This window comes from Oreochromis aureus, linkage group 14 (assembly GCF_013358895.1).
Source record: "Oreochromis aureus strain Israel breed Guangdong linkage group 14, ZZ_aureus, whole genome shotgun sequence".
Classification (NCBI taxonomy): Eukaryota; Metazoa; Chordata; class Actinopteri; order Cichliformes; family Cichlidae; genus Oreochromis; species Oreochromis aureus.
Genome location: NC_052955.1, coordinates 15837669 through 15857311, shown reverse-complemented (window position 1 = coordinate 15857311; position 19643 = coordinate 15837669). Strand labels below are relative to the sequence as shown.

Here is a 19643-nt window from a genome sequence, read left to right as displayed (position 1 = left end):
TTCTAATGTTTATGTAATGTGTTTGTTTCTATATATTTTGATGATATTCTGTCTCTTTCCACTAAAATGATGCTACCATAAAAAATTAGAGACTGTTCATTTCTTTGTAAGTGAGAAAACCTAAAAAGGCAGCAGGGAATCAAATAATTATTTCCCCTGCTGTATGACTTTAGTTTGAAGTTACAGTATACATGCAAGTTGTTAGTGAAGAGTTGCCTATTCATCTGCTAAGCAGAAAAAAGCAACACACTACCTTCTGAGACACACATTTGTCTTTTTAGCTACTAACACTCCGTTATAGTGGCTTATCTTTTAAGTCTGATGTTTGGTGCTAGGGGCAGCAGTGTCTCCTCACATTAAAAATGGGTTCAGGGACTCAACCTGCTGCTTGGTGATGCTGAAAAGCACAATATTAATAGTAAACCAAAATACTAATGACTTAAGAGCTGACACATTAAACTGAGGGATCGTAAAACATGTGTGATAATTCTCCTCACTTTTAGTACTATAAGTAACCTTGTTCATGTAACTGTTCATATATTTATAACCAGCATGGTCGGTTGCAAGTGCTGGCATGCATTAGAAAAAGTATCAGGTAGTAAAGAACAACATGTCTCTAGAAAAGTGTGTAACAAAGAACATACTGATCCTAAACTAGCACTGCAAAATATAGCCATGAGAGTTTATAATTTTTTTACTTTGAGGAAAAAAAGAGAGTTTATCTGATTAGCAAGGACGTTTTTTGAATCGGTTGGCATTCCTTTCCACATCAGGAATTCTGAGAGCACAACTGCAAAGCAAGAATGGACAAGTGAAGAGGGTAAAGAAAATTTGTTTTGAATTTTCACAGTGTTTATGATGACTATCGATAATCATAAAAAACAGTGACGCAGGCGAACACACACGCAGTTTGCCTGCAGGCCTTTTTGTCAGACATGATCTCTAAGGTGTGGTTACCAGTTTTAAAAGGGTGAATTTAACCCAAACCATGATCTTTATCTAAATCTGATCACACTGCAGCTGAGAACTGGAAATAGGATAAGGGAAAAGAGCGCTTTTATGCCAGACAGCCTTGCTAGCGGAAAGCCCTGAAGGCAAACTTCTTTCAGGAAGACGCAGGAAAGAAAGAAGAATAGATATTTGCCCCACTTTTGCAATTCAAACAGAGCTAGTGAAATTATCAGCACAAACAATCTCTGCACAAATAATGAATATAATAAAGAACACTGTATATTAACGGGTGTAGGTGTGAAATTGTATTATTGCAGGGACAAAAAGTTATCACAGTAAGCACATGGCGGAGATTATGTTTTTTATTAGTGGTTGGGCTTGGCCACATGGTGGTTATGCATATGATTCAAAGCTCAAGGGAATAAATTTGAGTCACTAACAAATACATGATATACATGCTTATGGAGGTCATTTGCTCAAGTGGAACAGCTTTGATAATATGCCTGCACTACATGTATACACCTACCTAATACTACATATAGTATTTCACAGTGATTCCAGTAAATCACTGAAGTGACTCCAAGGAGCAGTAATGTTAGTGTCGTGGAACTGTAAAATAACAACAAATGAATTTTGTTAGTGTAGTGTAGAGTATATTCAATTCCTTGTGACAATAATTCATAAAAAATAAGAACAAAACAGTCTGAGCCTGTCTGGAAATACTGAGTAATCTGGTACTTTTAACCATTTTCCTGTGTTTTCTGTGTTTTGCACTTCTGTATTCCTCTGCAGGCCGCCTCATGACTGCCACGAAGCTTGGGCTGAAAGTCCATCTCTATGAGTGACAAGGTTATTAATGTTTGTGTAGTAAATGTGAGTCATTAATCTTGTGACTGTGTTTCTGTGGATCTGTACTTCGGGTGTAGATGTGTGCATGTTTATGTGCACTGACAGTACATTTTGAGTTGAACTGGACGGCTCGTCCGCTGCTGATAGGAGAGGAGCTCCCGTGACAGTTTCTGAAAGGAGCTGCTGATAGTACAACCCATCTGAGCGACCTTGATAGAAACCGAAAACCCTTCGTACCTTGGCTCCTCTGGCAACAAATGCCTAACACTTAGACAACAGTTACATTAATTACGAACAAAGCATAACTTTTTAAAATTGTGACAAACTGCTTGTCCTGTGTGATTCAGCATCCGTCTATCCATTTTCTTCTGCTTATTCACAAGCATATGCCTACCAAATGCAGAACTGGTTATTAGTCATGGTTTTTGCTTCCAGTTCTCTGGAAATCAATCACAACTACAACATTGTCGCACAAAACTCAGCTGATGAATCATATCTAATGAAAATGTGGAAGTTTTTATTTTTATTCTAAGAAATAAATGCTACTAAATTGAATTAAAATGACAGAAAGGCAGCAAATCTTTTTATTCAACCCATGCGATGTCCACGAGGGTAATTGATGCATATTTGTATCTGTGTAATGCCATTTAGAACTGAGATGGTAAACATGGAAATGAGCTTGGATGAAAATCATTTTAGATTAGTGTGGGACCCCGCTGAGCTTGAAAAATACAGCCTACCTAAAAAAGACCTAAAGACCTAAAAAGAATGAAAAGAGTGTGTGTCTGTATGTTTGTGTCTGTTTTTCCACACATCGACCTATTTTTTACAACAAAAGACTTTTTAATACCTGTGTCACCCCAGGCACAGTGCAATTAAAATCCAATACTCTCCAGGAGTCCATAACATGCTGGGTTTACTGACAGCGAACAGAGCTCAAATGGCCAACAGAGAAGGGGCAATAGGTTTTATGTGAAGAGCACAGAAACACAACGATGGAAAATATGATCACAGTGGTTGCACTCCAGGCAAATGAACATCCTTTAAATGCACTGACAGACAGCTGCTGTGAAAACTGCTGTCAGTTCAGCTTCACAGATATTCAAAAGATATACACAGATGGGAATTCCTTGGAGGGCATGCATACTTTTTTTGTGATTGCAGGCAATGAAACATGGACAGGATAATTGGGTGACATTAAATAGGCTTGCTTTTTTTTTTTTTTCCTGGTGTAATTCACATGATTGATAGTGGAGCTGACATAGTAGCTTATTGTGATCTATGACCTTCTGTTTTATTGTGATAAGGTCTTTTATCTATAATGACAAGAGCTAAAGAGGAAGTAAGGTCACATAATTATACAACCACAAAAGCTGTCTAAGAAAGAGCTTGGGGTGAATGAATGGATCAACAAAATTATAACTGCTAGGCTATAAAACTATAACACGGGACAGTGATGTTTATTTTTTGAGTTTTAAACCGAGGGAACTATAAGCACATGTTTATTTTCCCACCCATAGCAATGTTTTTTTTTGTTCCTTAAACTCAAACAAGCAACTGTTTTTTTCCTCAACCAGGATTAACTGGACCGTTCTGTTGAATTTGGACATGCACGACATAGTAATTTGGGGTTCTGGATCTTTAGAGTCAAATGTTGACATAGTTTGAGTGCATTTTGCAATTGGTGTAACTAAATCATGTCTCTTTGACCAGGTAGTCCATCTTTATTACAATATTGCGAAATGTTTATTATACTTTTATTTTATATTATTTACTTAAAAAAAAGACATGAATGAATGACATCATTCATTTTCCACTGTCATGTAGTTTCTGCCCCTCTCACTTCAATGCTGACTTTCACTTTCAGTTCAAACACCCTCCACTGTTTGCAGAAGTTAACTGGTCTTACAGGAATGACCCACTGGTGAACTTTGTTGTTAAATAGTAAGTGGAGTAGGAGCAAAAGGTCACAACTAACTCAACAGTATCATGGAGAATATAATAAATTCAATTTTTTTTTCACTTGCCTTGAAAAGTCACTAACACCCAATAGTCACGATACTATGACAAGGCCAAACAGCACTCATACATTCACAGATATATTTAATATAACACTCCCAGCCCTGGTAACATTAAACATGATTTAGGAAGAATAGACTGACAGTTTAAAAATAATTATACAATCTCCATTCACTGAGTGTTGAGATAACGCCACATAGACGGTGTAGATTTTGATGATTCATAGCTTGAATCAGTTCAGTTCAATTCAATACAATTGTATTTATATAGCGCCAAATCGGAACAACAGTCGCCTGAAGGAACTTTATTATTCTAAGATAAAAACCCTGCAACAATAAGTGGTCAATGGTGAATCAGTGGTGAATGCATGTTTTATGTTTGCATCTTTAGGACTGTCTAGGCCTCCAGGGACAAAATAAAAAAAAAGGAAAAGAAAAGCAAAGAAGACTAATCCACGTGTCCCTATTGCCTGGATGTCGATTGCACTATTACAAATCGTTTCTTCTTGCATATGTAAATCAATGCAGGCAATATTTCCATTAAAAGCTGCTCGTCCTTATTAATTCAAATTATGCATTTTAGACCCATTAAGCATACTGTAGCTTAAAAACAGAGAATTTGCAGTACATTTTGTCATTATTGCTAAGGCTTAAAAGCTACTAAAAGCTCTATAAGTAGGCTATACAGCGAAATAAGGTACACATCAGTCCATTGCACTGTTCACCTGAATCTGCGCCTTGGGGCTATTTAGGCGCCACTAGCAGCAAGTGCAGCTGACAGGGTCACTTCTAAACGTCGCCCTGGCGGAGGAGGCAACGACTCTATGGACGGCTAACTTCAGAGGGCTACTTCACTGCTTTACTGTATGTCATGGGCTGTATAAATATGGGGTCTCCCCTGTGTGGATCACACAGTTGCGCAAGACTCTGATGGATCATTTTAAATTCAGCGATCCTCTCTGGGTAGATGTGGTATAGTACAGTAGGTAGTTGTAGAGAGGGGTCTGTGCGTGAGTGTGTTCGTTTGTGTGTTCTTGCACTCCTAGAATAGACAGCCAAAGGAAGGAGAAGAGGGAGAAGAAGGAGAAGAAGAGAGGCGGGATCGGTTTGTGCCTTGTTGAAATCCAGGGTGAAGCAAATAGATCGTCTGGAATAGATCGATCAGCAGTTCGCGTTCCCTTCGTGGATTTGATGGATGTTTGATCAGTGGATGTGATGCCCATATATATCATCGACCGTAAATTTCCCGACATATCTGGTAAGTCGCTCACGCAAACCAAGCGCTCTTGTAAAGCTGTGCCATCTGTGTGCGTCGGCGCCTCTATGTGTGTGTGTGTGTGTGAGTGTATGTGTGAGTGTGCGCGCGTGTGTGCGCGCGCATCGGTTTTGCGTGTGCGCCCGTGCTGCTTCAGTGACACGGGGCAGCGTGCACCAGTTGATCATGCCACCCCCCTCGGAGTTTCTGACGTGCAACAGGAGATGAGGAGCTGGCACGCATTTCTCGGTTGCGAAGCACGGTGTGTGCGCTGAGGCTTATTTTTTCCCCACCAGAGTTTAAAACTTAGATGCATTTGGTCCGACCAGAAAACACTGTTCCAGCTGGGTATCCTCTAACCTCTCTGTGATACTAGTGCATTGTATTCCAGCTGTGTGGGGACTGGTGGTGTTGCTGTAAGTTTGGTGTTATATCCCTTTAAAAGTTATTTTTACTGTTGCATTCATACTGCTTTTGCAAGAACCATTAGGACAGCAATTTAAGAGGTGGACTTCATTTCATCTAGATCACAGCACCTTTGCGCACAGGGACTCTTCACTCAAAGATGATTTTAGTCTTCAGTGTGCAGCTATAGGCCCCGCGCTAAAAATCATATCCCAGAGAAGGTGCTATTTTCAGTTAAAGTAGGCCACATTCCTCCACTTATTCAAACCCATTTAGACACTGGACATATTAATTGCTGACATGGATGTAAGTTGTAAAACAGAAGTGACTTTGTACAAGTAGTCTCGTGTCGATTGTGTATGTGTGCGTGTGCGTATAGCACATGGGTGTTTTCAGGTGTCTCAGTGAATGATGGGTTTAATTTTGAAGGGGCTTGTGTGGTCTCACAAGATTTGGGCTGTTTATGTTTTAGATATATCATGAAAGGCAGACAGAGTGGAAAAAAACGAGTTTTGATTTTTGTTGCTCCTTTCATAAACTATTATCTTAAAATGCAGACACAGCAGTGCATACTTTTCAAACACACTCTGAGCCACAGCATTAGAAAAAAATATTGACTACATCCTGTAACCGGATGTGGTGTCGCGGAAATAAGATATAACCGGGGACGGTTACTAAAGTAGTGACAACGCCACCTGGGGGAGGGCGCTACAACCCCAGGAAAGATTTCTCTAGCCAATGAGAAGATTGTATTGGCTACCAAAGCCCACAGACTCGTTATTTAAAGGCAGAGGTGAGACAAAGGGAGTTTATAATGCAAAGTTTATTAAGAAAAACTACTAAAACATAACTAAAAGATTAAAAAGGCACCTAGGGTAGCAGGGGTAAGAGAGTAAAATAAATTAAAACCCTTTATTACCAAACAATAATTAAAACAACATACTCCCTGCCACAATGCTACCCTAAAACAAGCACAATATATTAAAAAGCAGCAACTAAACAAAATGGTGGAGACCGGCCACTTGAGGAGGCAACCTACAGGGAGGAGTGCCCAAGGGTGCCACCAATTACTCACCCGTGTGATTTCACAGCAAACCTCACTCACACTAAACTCTAAAGGGTGCAATCTGCCTATGCCCGGTGTGTACACTCGCATGCATCGGGAGGGATTCCACCTCACGTGCCTAGCCTCTGAACAAGCGGCCGCACCTCCACTAAAGCAATAAAGGAAAAGATAAAACATTAAACAATCAATAAAAGATCTACATAAAACCACATCCCAAATCACTATACTTTATAAAAGTAGTGCATAACAAACAAAACGGCATCTGACAAGACAGCAGCAGTCTAATGCACACCTGCAAGAGAGGGAAACAGTAGTCAGAGTCCACCCTACTATGCCACAGTATGATAAACAAAAGTCGCACTTACCACTCTCTAAGGGCAACTGAGTAGCTTTCCTTAAGAGATATGTGGAGCTCAACTGCCTAGTGCTGCAGCCACCTTAGATTGCCAAGACTGCCAAATGCCTTCTCTCAGTAGTGAAGCGCAGCTGTTTCTTATAGCCAGGTAATTGTCGGCTGAAAGGTGTGGATGTCAGTGGTGCGCGTTAGGGACATCATGTAACATCCTAACCCCAGAATCTACTTCACTACAATCTACCCCGAGATTTGAATCGTCGTCCCGACGATTGACACTCACTGCCAAGGTCTAAACAGGGTAACTGTAGTAGGCACAGGTGCCTGTGAGTTCACGGCCTCTATTGCTCTACTTCCTGCTGCCTGGGGCAAATGGTGCGGATTTGGGTGCGTCCCAGCATTACCACGATTAGTCCTACGTAAAGGGGCTATATCGTTATGAACACCAGCCATAACTGGCAGCTGGTCAGGGCAGGCCGACCCCGCGGAGGACGTTGAGGGTTCTAGCTCATCTGACCTACGAGGGCTAGGAGTCTCTGGTCTTTGTTGGCAACTGCTTGGGGCTGGAGTAGGTTCCGAGACCAATAAAACCCACTCGCCATCTTGCATCAGTTCTTCTACAGGGGTAGTTTCTAATGTTTGGATCGGAGCACTGGGGGGGCAGGTAGTCGCACCTTCCACCTTATTCTTTAGTAGTGAACGGTGGACATGTTTCACTTGACTTGGGCTATCTACCGGAGCAATAGTGTACACGGACCCATTTTGGTCAGGGGCCTTAAGCACTTTATACACCACCGAACTCCAAACATCCTGAATTTTATGACGGCCTCTGAACCCAACCTCCTTAAGGTAAACCAACTGACCTTCTTGCAGGGGAGCATCCCTCACATGCTGATCGTGACGCATCTTGCGCCAGTTAGCTGCAGCCCCCAAGCGTTTATTAGCATGTTCAAATGCATGACGTAGTCGAGTCTGGTGCTCTACAACCCAGTCATGGGTGCTACCAGCCACAGGCTCCTGAATCCTACCCAACAAAAAGTCAACGGGTAACTGGGGATCTTGGCCAAACATCAGAGCAAATGGTGACTCGCCTGTAGACTGATGTACTGTAGTGTTATATGCAAAGATCACTTGTGGCAAATAACAAGCCCAGTCCCTTTTTCGAGAGGTAGGGAGGGTGCGCAGCAAATTGTGCAAAGTGCGATTAAACCGCTCACATTGGCCATTACCGGTTGGATGGTAAGGGGTAGTGCGACTCTTCTCAATACCATACATTTTGCAGAGCTGCTCAACCAGACTGCTCTCAAAGTTTCTACCTTGATCAGAGTGGATACGCCCTGGCACGCCAAATCTGCAGAACCACTCCTTCACCAACACCTCTGCCACTGTCGATGCCCGTTGATCGTGGGTTGGAATGGCCTGGGTATATTTTGAAAACACATCTGTCATAACAAGAACATTTTCAACCCCATTACGCGACGGCTCCAATACAGTAAAGTCAACTGCAAGGATCTGGTTTGGTCGGGATGCAAGCAAATGGCCCATATAAGCATTAGGATAGATTTGAACATCTTTAGCTAGTTGGCATCGCTCACACTCCTGGCACCACTGTTGAATGTCATGGTACATCCCCGGCCAGTAACACCGCTGAGAAACCAGGTCTACGGTTCTCTTTACACCCTGGTGTCCGTGCTCCTGGTGCAACTGATGCAAAACCTGACCCTGCAGTGACTTGGGCAACAGCACCTGCAGCATCTCTTCTCCCCTAGGATGAGAGACCTTGCGATACAACACACCACCCTGCTCCACCAACCTACGCCATTGCCTGACCAATCCGAGGACTTCCCTTGAGGTTTGGCCACGTTCAGTTGCATCGGGCCCCCTTCTCCGTATCCAAAACGTCAGAAACTCCTGAATAATAGGGTCAGCCTCCTGCAGAACACGAAGGTCAGACGGCGCATGTCCTGGAAAGACTGAGATAGTGGCTTGAACAGCCTCAGTTAGTGGCTTCACACCAAATACCTGTTGCAAAGGGGCAGGCAGAGCGGTACCGGAGACTATGCCTAGTTCATTAACTGAAGTAACTTCCGCGGGATGTTGCCGTGAGAGAGCATCTGCATTCTTATTACTTCGACCAGGTCGATACTTGATAGTGAAATCAAAGGCAGCAAGCTGTGCAGCCCAGCGCTGTTCTGTAGCGCCCAGCTTGGCTGTGGACAAATGACTGAGGGGATTATTATCTGTATATACTGTGCACTTCTGCCCCAACAGATAATCTCTGAACTTTTCAGTCATGGCCCACTTCAAGGCCAGAAACTCCAATTTCATAGAGCTATAGTTATCCATATTACGCTCTGTAGGACGAAGGCCACGGCTGGCATATGCTATAGGTCGAATCTTCCCTGCCTGTTCTTGGGAGAGCACGGCACCTAGGCCCTGATAGCTAGCATCCACCTCTAAAATAAACGGCAGAGAAAAATTAGCATAAGCCAAAACTGGAGCAGACACCAACCTCCGTTTAAGCCCTTCAAAGCTCTTCTCACATTCATCTGTCCATGCTGCAGATAAAACCTGTATGGCAGGCTTCCTGGACTTGGTACCAGTCAGCTCAGCAACTAGGCGATGTAGGGGAGCGGCCAATTTTGCAAATCCCTCAACAAAACGACGATAGTAGCTTGCAAAGCCTAAGAAGGAGCGCAACTCAGAGACATGGTTAGGCCGGGGCCACTTAGAAACTGCTTCAATTTTATTAGGTCGGTGAGACACACCATCCCTCGACACAACATGACCCAAGTAGCTCACCTCAGATTGGAAAAAGGAACACTTTTCCAACTTAGCCTTGAGACCCTCTTGCTGCAACCGTCCCAGGACAACATCCAAGCGACTCACATGTTCCTCTACTGTAGAAGAAAACACAATAACATCATCTAAATAGAGCAACAATGACTGACAGTGTTGGTCTCCAAAGATCCTCTCCATTAATCTCTGAAATGTACTCGGGGCATTACACAATCCAAAGGGCATCCTATTCCACTCAAACAACCCGAAAGGAGTGCAGAATGCAGTCTTCATTTTGTCTTTTTCTGTAACAGGGACTTGGTTATAACCTGCGGCAAGGTCCAAAGTGGAAAACCAGCGGGCACCGGATAAAGCATCGAGTGACTCGTCAATACGTGGCAGGGGAAAGCATCCTTGCGGGTCTTACTGTTTAAAGCCCGGTAGTCCACACACAAGCGAAGGCTGCCATCTTTTCTTACCAACACAATGGGTGAAGCAAAGGGCTACTGCTTTCCCTAATTACCTGGGCCTCAAGAAGCTGTCGAATGTGGGCTTTTACGGCCTCATATTCGGAGGGGGATACGTCTATACCTCTGCCGCACCGGGTTGTCTTCCACTAGGGAATATCATGAGAAATCAAGTTAGTACAGCCTATATCCCGTCGTGATCGGAAAAGACGCCACTATACTTGTATAGTAATGACCTCACATGACCCTGCTCCTGTGCGGTCAGAGTGGATAAGTCAATAGCAGCAATCTTATCTTGCACTGAACTAACTACAGTCTGTGAGGATACGGTAGCTGCCATACCCTCCTCTTGGAGACCCTGGGGGGAGCTAACCAAATGAGCATAGCTCAGGGTCCCGATCGTAGTATGAGGAGACAGTACTACATCCTGCACACCAACGTTAACAACTGGGATATAAACGGTGCCTCTGTTAACACAAAGAAGTGCAGGGGATGCCAATAAGCCGGCAGGTAAACCACAACTGAGCGGCTCGAACAGAGCCTCTCCTGGCAGATGTTGTGAACATGTAGCTGCCACAATTTTCATGGTACCGCCGGGGGCGCGGGCAGACTCTACCTCCCTTGACCTTTACCCGACTTGAGCGTTCTGAGGGGCCTTAGCCTGGATCTGATGGCACTGCTGGAGAGCTTGTTGTATTAAAATAGGGGCCTGAACCACTGGGGGGCAGTTAAAAAAGGAAGAACCATGTTGTGCGAACAACTCGTGATAACATTCCCTAATAACATTCATTCCCAAAACCCCAGGTGCTGACATTGTACCCTGTGGGGGATCCCTTACAACCAGCACACCTCGCCGGGTAATCTCTTTACCACACAGATGCACATCTAATTCAAAATAGCCTATGTAAGGTATGGCTAACCCATTAGCAGCACTTAACTTCAACCAGTTGCACGACCGAAGTCTATCCAGGCCGCATGACTCGAAATGCTCTCTGAAAAAGCTCTCAGTTATTGTGGACACCATGGACCCGGTGTCCACCAAACAAGGGACCCATACTCCACCCATTAATACCTTCATGTAGGGGCATGCGGATACCAAACTTTCAGGGTTAGACACTACAGCCTCTGAGCTTAAGGAGCCCCCACCTGAACCTTGACTCGATGCTTCAGGGGGGTAGAAGCTTGCCTGATTGGAGGAACAAGTAGCATCATTTAAGCTGGATTGTGCTACTGTACCAGCTGGCTGTGCATGTTTTACTGTGGGCTCACCAGTGCATTCCCTAGCAGAATGCCCAACCTTCTGGCACCGTCTGCAGATTGCTGTCCTGTTACGTGAAGCGGTATAGATTTTGGGAACGCTGTTCAAGGCCGCAAGACTCCGTGTGAGCTGATTTAACTGCTTTTGCTGGTCTTTGAGAATCTCTTTTAATTCATGTAATTCGGGGTGATAGGGTGCAGTACCTGCCTGGTTACTGCTAAAAGGGACCTCCTGAACAGTGTGCTGAAACCCAGCTACAGAGGGGACCGAGTAGCTTCTACCCCTTCCACCCCCTGGAATACCTTCACGCTCCCATAAGATAGCCTCACGCCGAACATCCATCAAGGTGGCAGTAGGGTGGCTGCGGACATACTGTTTTAATTCTCTGCGTAAGAAACAATCAAGCACATTTTCAACAAATTGGTCTCTAAGCAACACATCTTTGTTCAGCAGAACATAAGGGGACTGTTTCGCAACTCTGTCCATGAGGCACATAAGAGCATGCGAAAACTCTTGCAATGTTTCTCCCTCCTGCTGTCGTCTTGAAAAGAACTCCTCCTGCAGAGAAACATATGACTTAGTACATCCATACAGTTCCTGTAAAATAGTCAAAATCTTTTCGGGATCGTCTTTCTCTTCTGGAAGCCGATATTTAATCTCTTCTCTGGGCTCGCCTTCTAGATGATCATAGATGAAAAGGGCTTGGTCGGCTGGTGAAAGATGTCGTACCCTCAAACAGGCCTGCACCTCTTCCACCCATTGGCAATACCTATACCAGTCTTACCGTTGAACCATGGGCACTTCCTCTCCCGAGGAATATAAATCAGTCTCTCAGTCGCGGGAGCTGAAACAGCAGAATGCCCATTGGTGGATGATCCTGTAGCAGCAGCACTGGTGCCAGGTTGCGCCGACCCTCGCTCTTGCCGCATCCGCCGATTTTCTGCTTGCAGCTGCTCGACCAAGTCTCGTAGCTCTGTGAGCTCTTCCTCCATAATAAGCCAGAGTATTTAAATATCACTTTATAAAACCCAGAAGTCCGTCCCGACGCTGCCACTGCTGCTGTCTTGCCGCTGCACTACAATAACCAAACAAACCGAACAGATTTAACCCCCAAAAAAAAACAAAAAAAAACATGCAACAGATCTCTGCCTGAAAATATCCTGTCGACACAACGCCAGATTGTGGTGTCGCGGAAATAAGATATAACCGGGGACGGTTACTAAAGTAGTGACAACGCCACCTGGGGAGGGCGCTACAACCCCAGGAAAGATTTCTCTAGCCAATGAGAAGATTGTATTGGCTACCAAAGCCCACAGACTCGTTATTTAAAGGCAGAGGTGAGACAAAGGGAGTTTATAATGCAAAGTTTATTAAGAAAACTACTAAAACATAACTAAAAGATTAAAAAGGCACCTAGGGTAGCAGGGGTAAGAGAGTAAAATAAATTAAAACCCTTTATTACCAAACAATAATTAAAACAACATACTCCCTGCCACAATGCTACCCTAAAACAAGCACAATATATTAAAAGCAGCAACTAAACAAAATGGTGGAGACCGGCCACTTGAGGAGGCAACCTACAGGAGGAGTGCCCAAGGGTGCCACCAATTACTCACCGTGTGATTTCACAGCAAACCTCACTCACACTAAACTCTAAAGGGTGCAATCTGCCTATGCCCGGTGTGTACACTCGCATGCATCGGGGAGGGGATTCCACCTCACGTGCCTAGCCTCTGAACAAGCGGCCGCACCTCCACTAAAGCAATAAAGGAAAAGATAAAACATTAAACAATCAATAAAAGATCTACATAAAACCACATCCCAAATCACTATACTTTATAAAAGTAGTGCATAACAAACAAAACGGCATCTGACAAGACAGCAGCAGTCTAATGCACACCTGCAAGAGAGGGAAACAGTAGTCAGAGTCCACCCTACTATGCCACAGTATGATAAACAAAAGTCGCACTTACCACTCTCTAAGGGCAACTGAGTAGCTTTCCTTAAGAGATATGTGGAGCTCAACTGCCTAGTGCTGCAGCCACCTTAGATTGCCAAGACTGCCAAATGCCTTCTCTCAGTAGTGAAGCGCAGCTGTTTCTTATAGCCAGGTAATTGTCGGCTGAAAGGTGTGGATGTCAGTGGTGCGTTTAGGGACATCATGTAACATCCTAACCCCAGAATCTACTTCACTACACGGAGTAGCAACATTAAACATGGATTAGGTGTTCTCTGTCACACACTGACAGAGTAAACATCTTTAAAAGCATCACTGTCACTGCTAACAGGTCCCCTTAACTTAACCAGAGGCAATGTAAATGAGAATAACCTTACTTTAAATGTGTACAGCCCCAGAAACACAGCAGTAAGCATAATGACAAATAGCACATGAGTGGGACAGTATTAGTGCTCCTATAGGACTCAGCTAAACGTGCCTGAATACACTTTGAGGGAATCGCTCGGGACCTCTCAGTGTCCTGCTCAGTTTTTCTTGCACCTTTTCTCCCTCTTGCTCTCAACTCTTTTTGCACATTCCTTCACTGCGTCTTTATGTTCAGTTTCCTTTTTAATAAATTTTGCAGACATTCGATTTCTTGGCATGCAAAGTGTCAGGAAGCGTGGCTGAAAATAATATACAGCCTCTACAATGCTGACATGCACACATGGTTTTATTAGAGCTGTGGGACTGCTGTCACAGTGATGTGTGTGCTCGCAGACAAAGTTTCTGCCCCCTCCTGCAGTCTGAGAGGGGTTGACAGGAAGTTGCGATTAACATATCAACTTGTGTCATCGTACTGTCTCATCTCCTTTTTTTATCTTTTCAATCACTTGTTTCCCCCCATATTTTCCCTTGCCTTTATTACAGTTGTAGAATCAAATCCAGTTGCCACTTCCCTGTAGTAAATCTTGGTGATGTCTTACATGCTTTAGTTTCGGTGTAGAGTTGGGAAAGCACCCTGCCTGTGGGGATCTGTGGTTGGTGTGTGTAATAGTGGCTTATCAGGCTGGATAACAGCCATAACAACAGAGGTTTACTTTACCTCGGGTTATTGTTTAGTCATGAAGTGGATTGATAGGTGAATGAACATCCAGCAGGACTGTGGTTACATTTGATAAATGTGTAGTGGGGGTGTGTGGGGGTACAGGACATGATGTGTGTCTGTAGTTGTCTGTTCGTTCAAAGAAAGTTAGAAGACTTTGTCCTTTGGTCACGCAGTGCTCTCATCTCAGCCTGCATGTGGCAAGACCCACCCATCTGCATAGACACCTCATGACACTATAGCTTGTAGTGTGTATGAGAGCATGGCTGTGGATGAGTGTTTATGTGCAGTCACTGAATGAGTGCATGTCTGTGCAGCGTTGTTAAAGGATTAAGGATTAATTGCCTTCAGAGATAGACTTAACTACTTGTTTCATGAACTTTGTAAAGTTCTCACTTGGCCCCTGAGAGGAAAACAACACTGCATAGAGAAGAGCAGAGGAAAGGTTCCGCTTGTTTTCTGTTCTTCAGAAGTGTGTGCTTCCTTCTCTGTTTTTGCGTTTTGTTTTTTGGGGGTTTTTTTCTTTTGCTTTCCGTTTTTTTTTTTTTGTTGGGAACATACAGCCACCAGGGTAAGAACTTCCATTATTTTCACCTTTCACTCCAAGAAAAAAAAAGTTTTTACGGTTTCTTTTCCCCCCCTCATTTGTTTTCCTAACAGTGCTGTGTCTTTTATCTCCTTTTAACTTTTTTCTGCATGTGCCTAAGAAAACAACAAAAGATTCAACTAATACCTTTCATTTTAGAAAAGTACATGGTCCAAACAAAAGAGAAAAAAAATCCCAAACTTTAAGGCTCTCAAAGACTGGGATTTTTAGTTCTACTTGTATTTTTGGCACACTGCTATTATCTGAATCCATTCATTTTGTTATATTTAGGTTGATTTATTATTTTTATATAAAATTATTGAATCATTTCTAATGAATTAAAGCAAAATTTGCCACAAAACTGCAAAAATGTCCCAATGTGCCAACATTAAGTTACTTATTTTGTGCAACCGGTATACACAAACTACAAACGTCAGCATATATGCATTTTAAAGTTTTTGCTTACTAAATCAGAATTTGTTGCTCATTAGAATACCTGCTGATTAGTTTCCTCTCAGCTGACTAATCATTTCAGTCAAAACTCCGTAGGTGAGTTGATACAGGCGGCAGTTGAAGAAGGAGACCCGAGAATGACAGAGACAAACACCCCCAAGTCGGCTAAGAAGCTCCGATGGACCTCGCTGGAGATCGGCCTCATTACTATTGTCTCCCTGCTCTTCATTGTCATCATTGCCCTCATCATCCTCTTTGCCACACAGAAGACGGGTGAGTGATCTAAGAACAGAAGACTGAATAAGAAATATCGAAAACCTTGAGTAGCTCAAAGGACAAACATTTTTGGAGTTTTTGTCAGGCTCATGCTGATGGAGGTGTTCTGCACCTAACAAAATCCTTATCAATACAAATGCATCAAGTAATTAAAAATACTTTTGACAGTGTTACTGAGCATCTTTTATCATCTTAACCAAACTTTTCCAAACTTTTAAAGATTGCCTTTAAACTGTGTACATGGAAGGACAATTGCTTTCAACTGAGTTCATGGTTAATGGTGAGCACAAAGAAGCCTGCTGAAGAGCAGCACTTTGTTCAGGTGATAGATGACACTTGAGCTGTGTACTTTAAAAACACAGTGCAGAAGTGCAGTCACTGAGACAGAATGAAGAAAACACTCTAAAGGTCCTTTTTTTTTTTTTTTAAAGTTTCCATTGTGTTTTTTGGCACCTTTGTACACCCATTGTACAAAATCTGACCTCAGATGAGAATATATGTAAATATATTTTGATGTTTTTTTCAAATCAGGAGAAATTACAATAAAAGGACACTGAGAAAACCTTTCTTTGCCAGTGGAAGCCAAATAAATCTGTTTCATTTGTCAGTTTTTTAACATATACATGAATTTTCGTGTTTTTTTATGTTCTTTATGACTTATTAAACTGTCACTTGCAGATGACAGAAGGCTCATTTTACATAATATTAGGAGTTTCACATATATCACTGCAGATCCAGGGTTAATGGAATGTGGCACAAGCTATGTAGGAATAAATTAACAGTGATAATAGGAAGCTTATTTATAGATGTATAGATTAAATAATAATAAATGGAATGTGAAATTTTGCAGGTTTAGAAAACAATCATCTAACAGAAAGAGGAATCAAATTAAGTTTGAGGCTTTTTATAGCATTTCGCTTCATAAATGTGTAAACCACCAAGTCATGAAGATTAAAGTTCAATACCTTGTTTGTGCCCGTTCATGCACATAGCTGTGCGCACATCATGTGCAGTTCCACATAACTCATGAAGCATTCTGTTTAAGGTCGTACAGTACTTTGTTTCTTGTGTCAGACTGAATTTCATTAACACTTTACAATCTAAATAATTCCTGATAGTGAGAGTTACACTCCTTATTTGCAAGAAGAATAACAAATAAACAAAGGAACTGAGAGAAAATGGAAGTGGAGTAAGAGGAATAGGATATGACATCATGACTGATAGCTGCAAAAATCCCACTGAGTAATGATTTGTTTTGCATTTTCTGTAGATGAAATCTGCACCACAGCGGACTGCACACAGTCAGGTAAGCAGTGTTTGTTTGTGCATTCTCTTTAGTGTCTCGTTCCGCAGGCTTTGATTCTTCTCAAGGGAAGACGGAGAAGATAGGAAACCTGAGTTTGCCTCATGAAGCCCAGGGATTTCAGAGATACTTGGAGAAATTGCCACTTCAGCTTCTCATAGGAAACAGAAGCTGAGAAACTGGTAATTCTATAAGCGGGTATAGATGAAGCAAAACCATTAGGAACAAAGTCCAAAGCTGAAACTTCTTTTTCTCAGCATATTAAGATTTTGTTATGGAGTTTATTATTTTAACTGTAAATATTCTTTGACCACGTCTCCAGCAATAAGCAATCTTGCATAACCTTTATGAATATCACACAAAGCTGTTGTCACACAACCAATTTTTCTTATTTTTCTCTCCTTTTTTTTAATCATAATTCCTGACAGTGAACATGACACTTTTACTAAAATTGTAAGAGTAGTTCCCAACAACTCTCTTGTTAGCCTTAAAAAAATAGAACCCCTGCCTCTCCCTTCATCAATACTAACATAATACATTATTACTTTATTTTTTCACATTGTTAAAAAAATCTCATAGGAGAGAAAAATACATGAAATACAAGATTAACTGTTTAAAACTCTACCTCCCGTTTCTAGCAACAGATGCTGATTCATTTCTGATGCATTTTTGGGGAGCCGGTGTCCCAGTTCAGTCAAATTTGACAGACAGCCTTGTCACAGGAGATCTCTGAGCTGCCTTGTGGAATTTAATTGCAGTTTAAAAAAAGTATACATCTTTCCAGTACCGGTGCTAAGCTGAACTCAATCACTGTCATTATACCGTTTTTTCCCTTTTGCATTGCTGCAAATGTTACATTTATACCAGAGAATTGTATTTTTGTATCTTCTTTTGTTGCACATTATGCTACTGCAACAGCAAGCATTTCAGGCTTTAGGGAGATTATGATTGCAAATGCTCTTTTCTTTTTACAGGTTATTCAGTGACCTACAGAAAGAGCCCTAACAATTCCTGCCTTCGTTCTGCTTAGTCAATGTTCTCTGTGAAGTTTCAGCATTTCAGTGTTTTTGAAGTTATTTTCACTGTCTTGCTGAAACTTATGTGAAAAGATGGCGTCAACCATTTATAATGCCTCAGACAGCGCATAACTTTAGCTTTATATAACAACTGAAAACAGGGGAAGATCTTCACAGATCACTTATCAATGTGTTATATCACATTAGTTCAAGCCATATAAAAATGGAAACACTGGCTACTCTACCATGTTAACTGGCACTTCAAGTTGCCATCTGCCATTATCCACCTAAATTGCAGTGATTAAGAATGGACATATGTGTTCAAGGAGAATATCTGTTCAACTGACAGTTATTTATGAAACACAATTTGGTCTGTGTTAGTCTCCGACCTAATTTTCTGCTTGTTATCCATCTATTTGCGCCATCTATGACTGGGAGAAGGGCAGGTTGATCTGCTTTTGGGGAAACCCAATAAGATTAGTTTCAACTTTTTGGTTATTTAACTTAGCACACATTTACAGGATTTCATTTACTGTATATTTTCTGTTTTCAGCCTAATATTTATTCTTCAAATGCATTTATTTTTTTTAATCTAAGTTAACAATGGTTTTAATTATCAAACAGAAATTTGTTCACATCAGTAATACTCAAATAAGTCCCTTTAGTGTAGCCTGAAGTTTGTTAGCTTTGCTTTCAATACACTGGAAATACAAACAAATTCCAGTATATATAGCATGGTTGAATAGTGTTATATATATTACATATATTTGTCAATATATTATATTATTAAATAGTGCCATGGTAGGTTTCACTGACTTGCACTTGTTGAACAAACTATACAGCACTTAACACAATTTTGAATACAAATCATAGGTTGCATATACACTGTCATATATTTGTTGGTTATTTTTAACTGTATATCCTGAAAGAATGGCTTGCTTATTTCTGTATTCCTTCATTTCATAGAGTTTGTTTTCTTTCTGTCCATGCAGCGTCTCGTCTCATTGAGAACATGGACGCTAACGTGGACCCCTGTGACAACTTCTACCAGTATGCCTGTGGAGGGTGGCTTAAAAAGAACATCATCCCTGAGACCACCTCTAGATACAGCACCTTTGACATCTTACGAGACGAACTGGAGGTCATCCTCAAAGGTCAGACACCTACACACAGCCGTGCAAGCAGATGCACGCACAGAAAGACAAGCAGGCAATCAGACCAAAGTGTTTATACAAATCCAATACTGAAAAAGTTGGGACACTGTGTAAAACAAAAATAAAAACAGAACGCAATGATTTACCAATGTCATAAAGTTGTAATTTTTTCACAATTGAACATAGAAAACATATCAAATGTTTAAACTGAGAAAAAGTAGCATTTTAGGAAAAATAGTATATGATTTTGAATTCGATGGCAGCAGCACATCTCAAAAAAGTTGGAATGGGGGCAATAAAAGGCTAGAAAAGTAAATGGTATTAAAAAGAAACAGTTTGAAGAAGATTTTGCAACTAATTAGGCTAAGTGGCAACAGGTGAGTAAAGTAACTGTGTTTTAAACAAGTGTATCTTA

At 41.8% G+C, this 19643-nt stretch overlaps 1 protein-coding gene across 4 annotated transcripts in view; it reads left to right on the top strand.

Annotated features, from left to right (window-relative positions):
- The first annotated feature begins 4638 nt into the window (after positions 1-4638).
- LOC116323654 (neprilysin) overlaps positions 4639-19643 on the top strand; it is a 40741-nt gene continuing 25736 nt past the window's right edge. Inside the window, exons 1-4 of one of the 4 annotated variants that reach the window (XM_031744037.2) lie at positions 4639-5076; positions 15576-15752; positions 17026-17061; positions 19067-19228. In XM_031744037.2, the coding sequence (XP_031599897.1) occupies positions 5034-5076; positions 15576-15752; positions 17026-17061; positions 19067-19228 (418 nt within the window). In that variant the 5' untranslated portion in view covers positions 4639-5033. The other 3 variants (XM_039597958.1, XM_039597957.1, XM_031744038.2) reach the window with 3 other exon arrangements.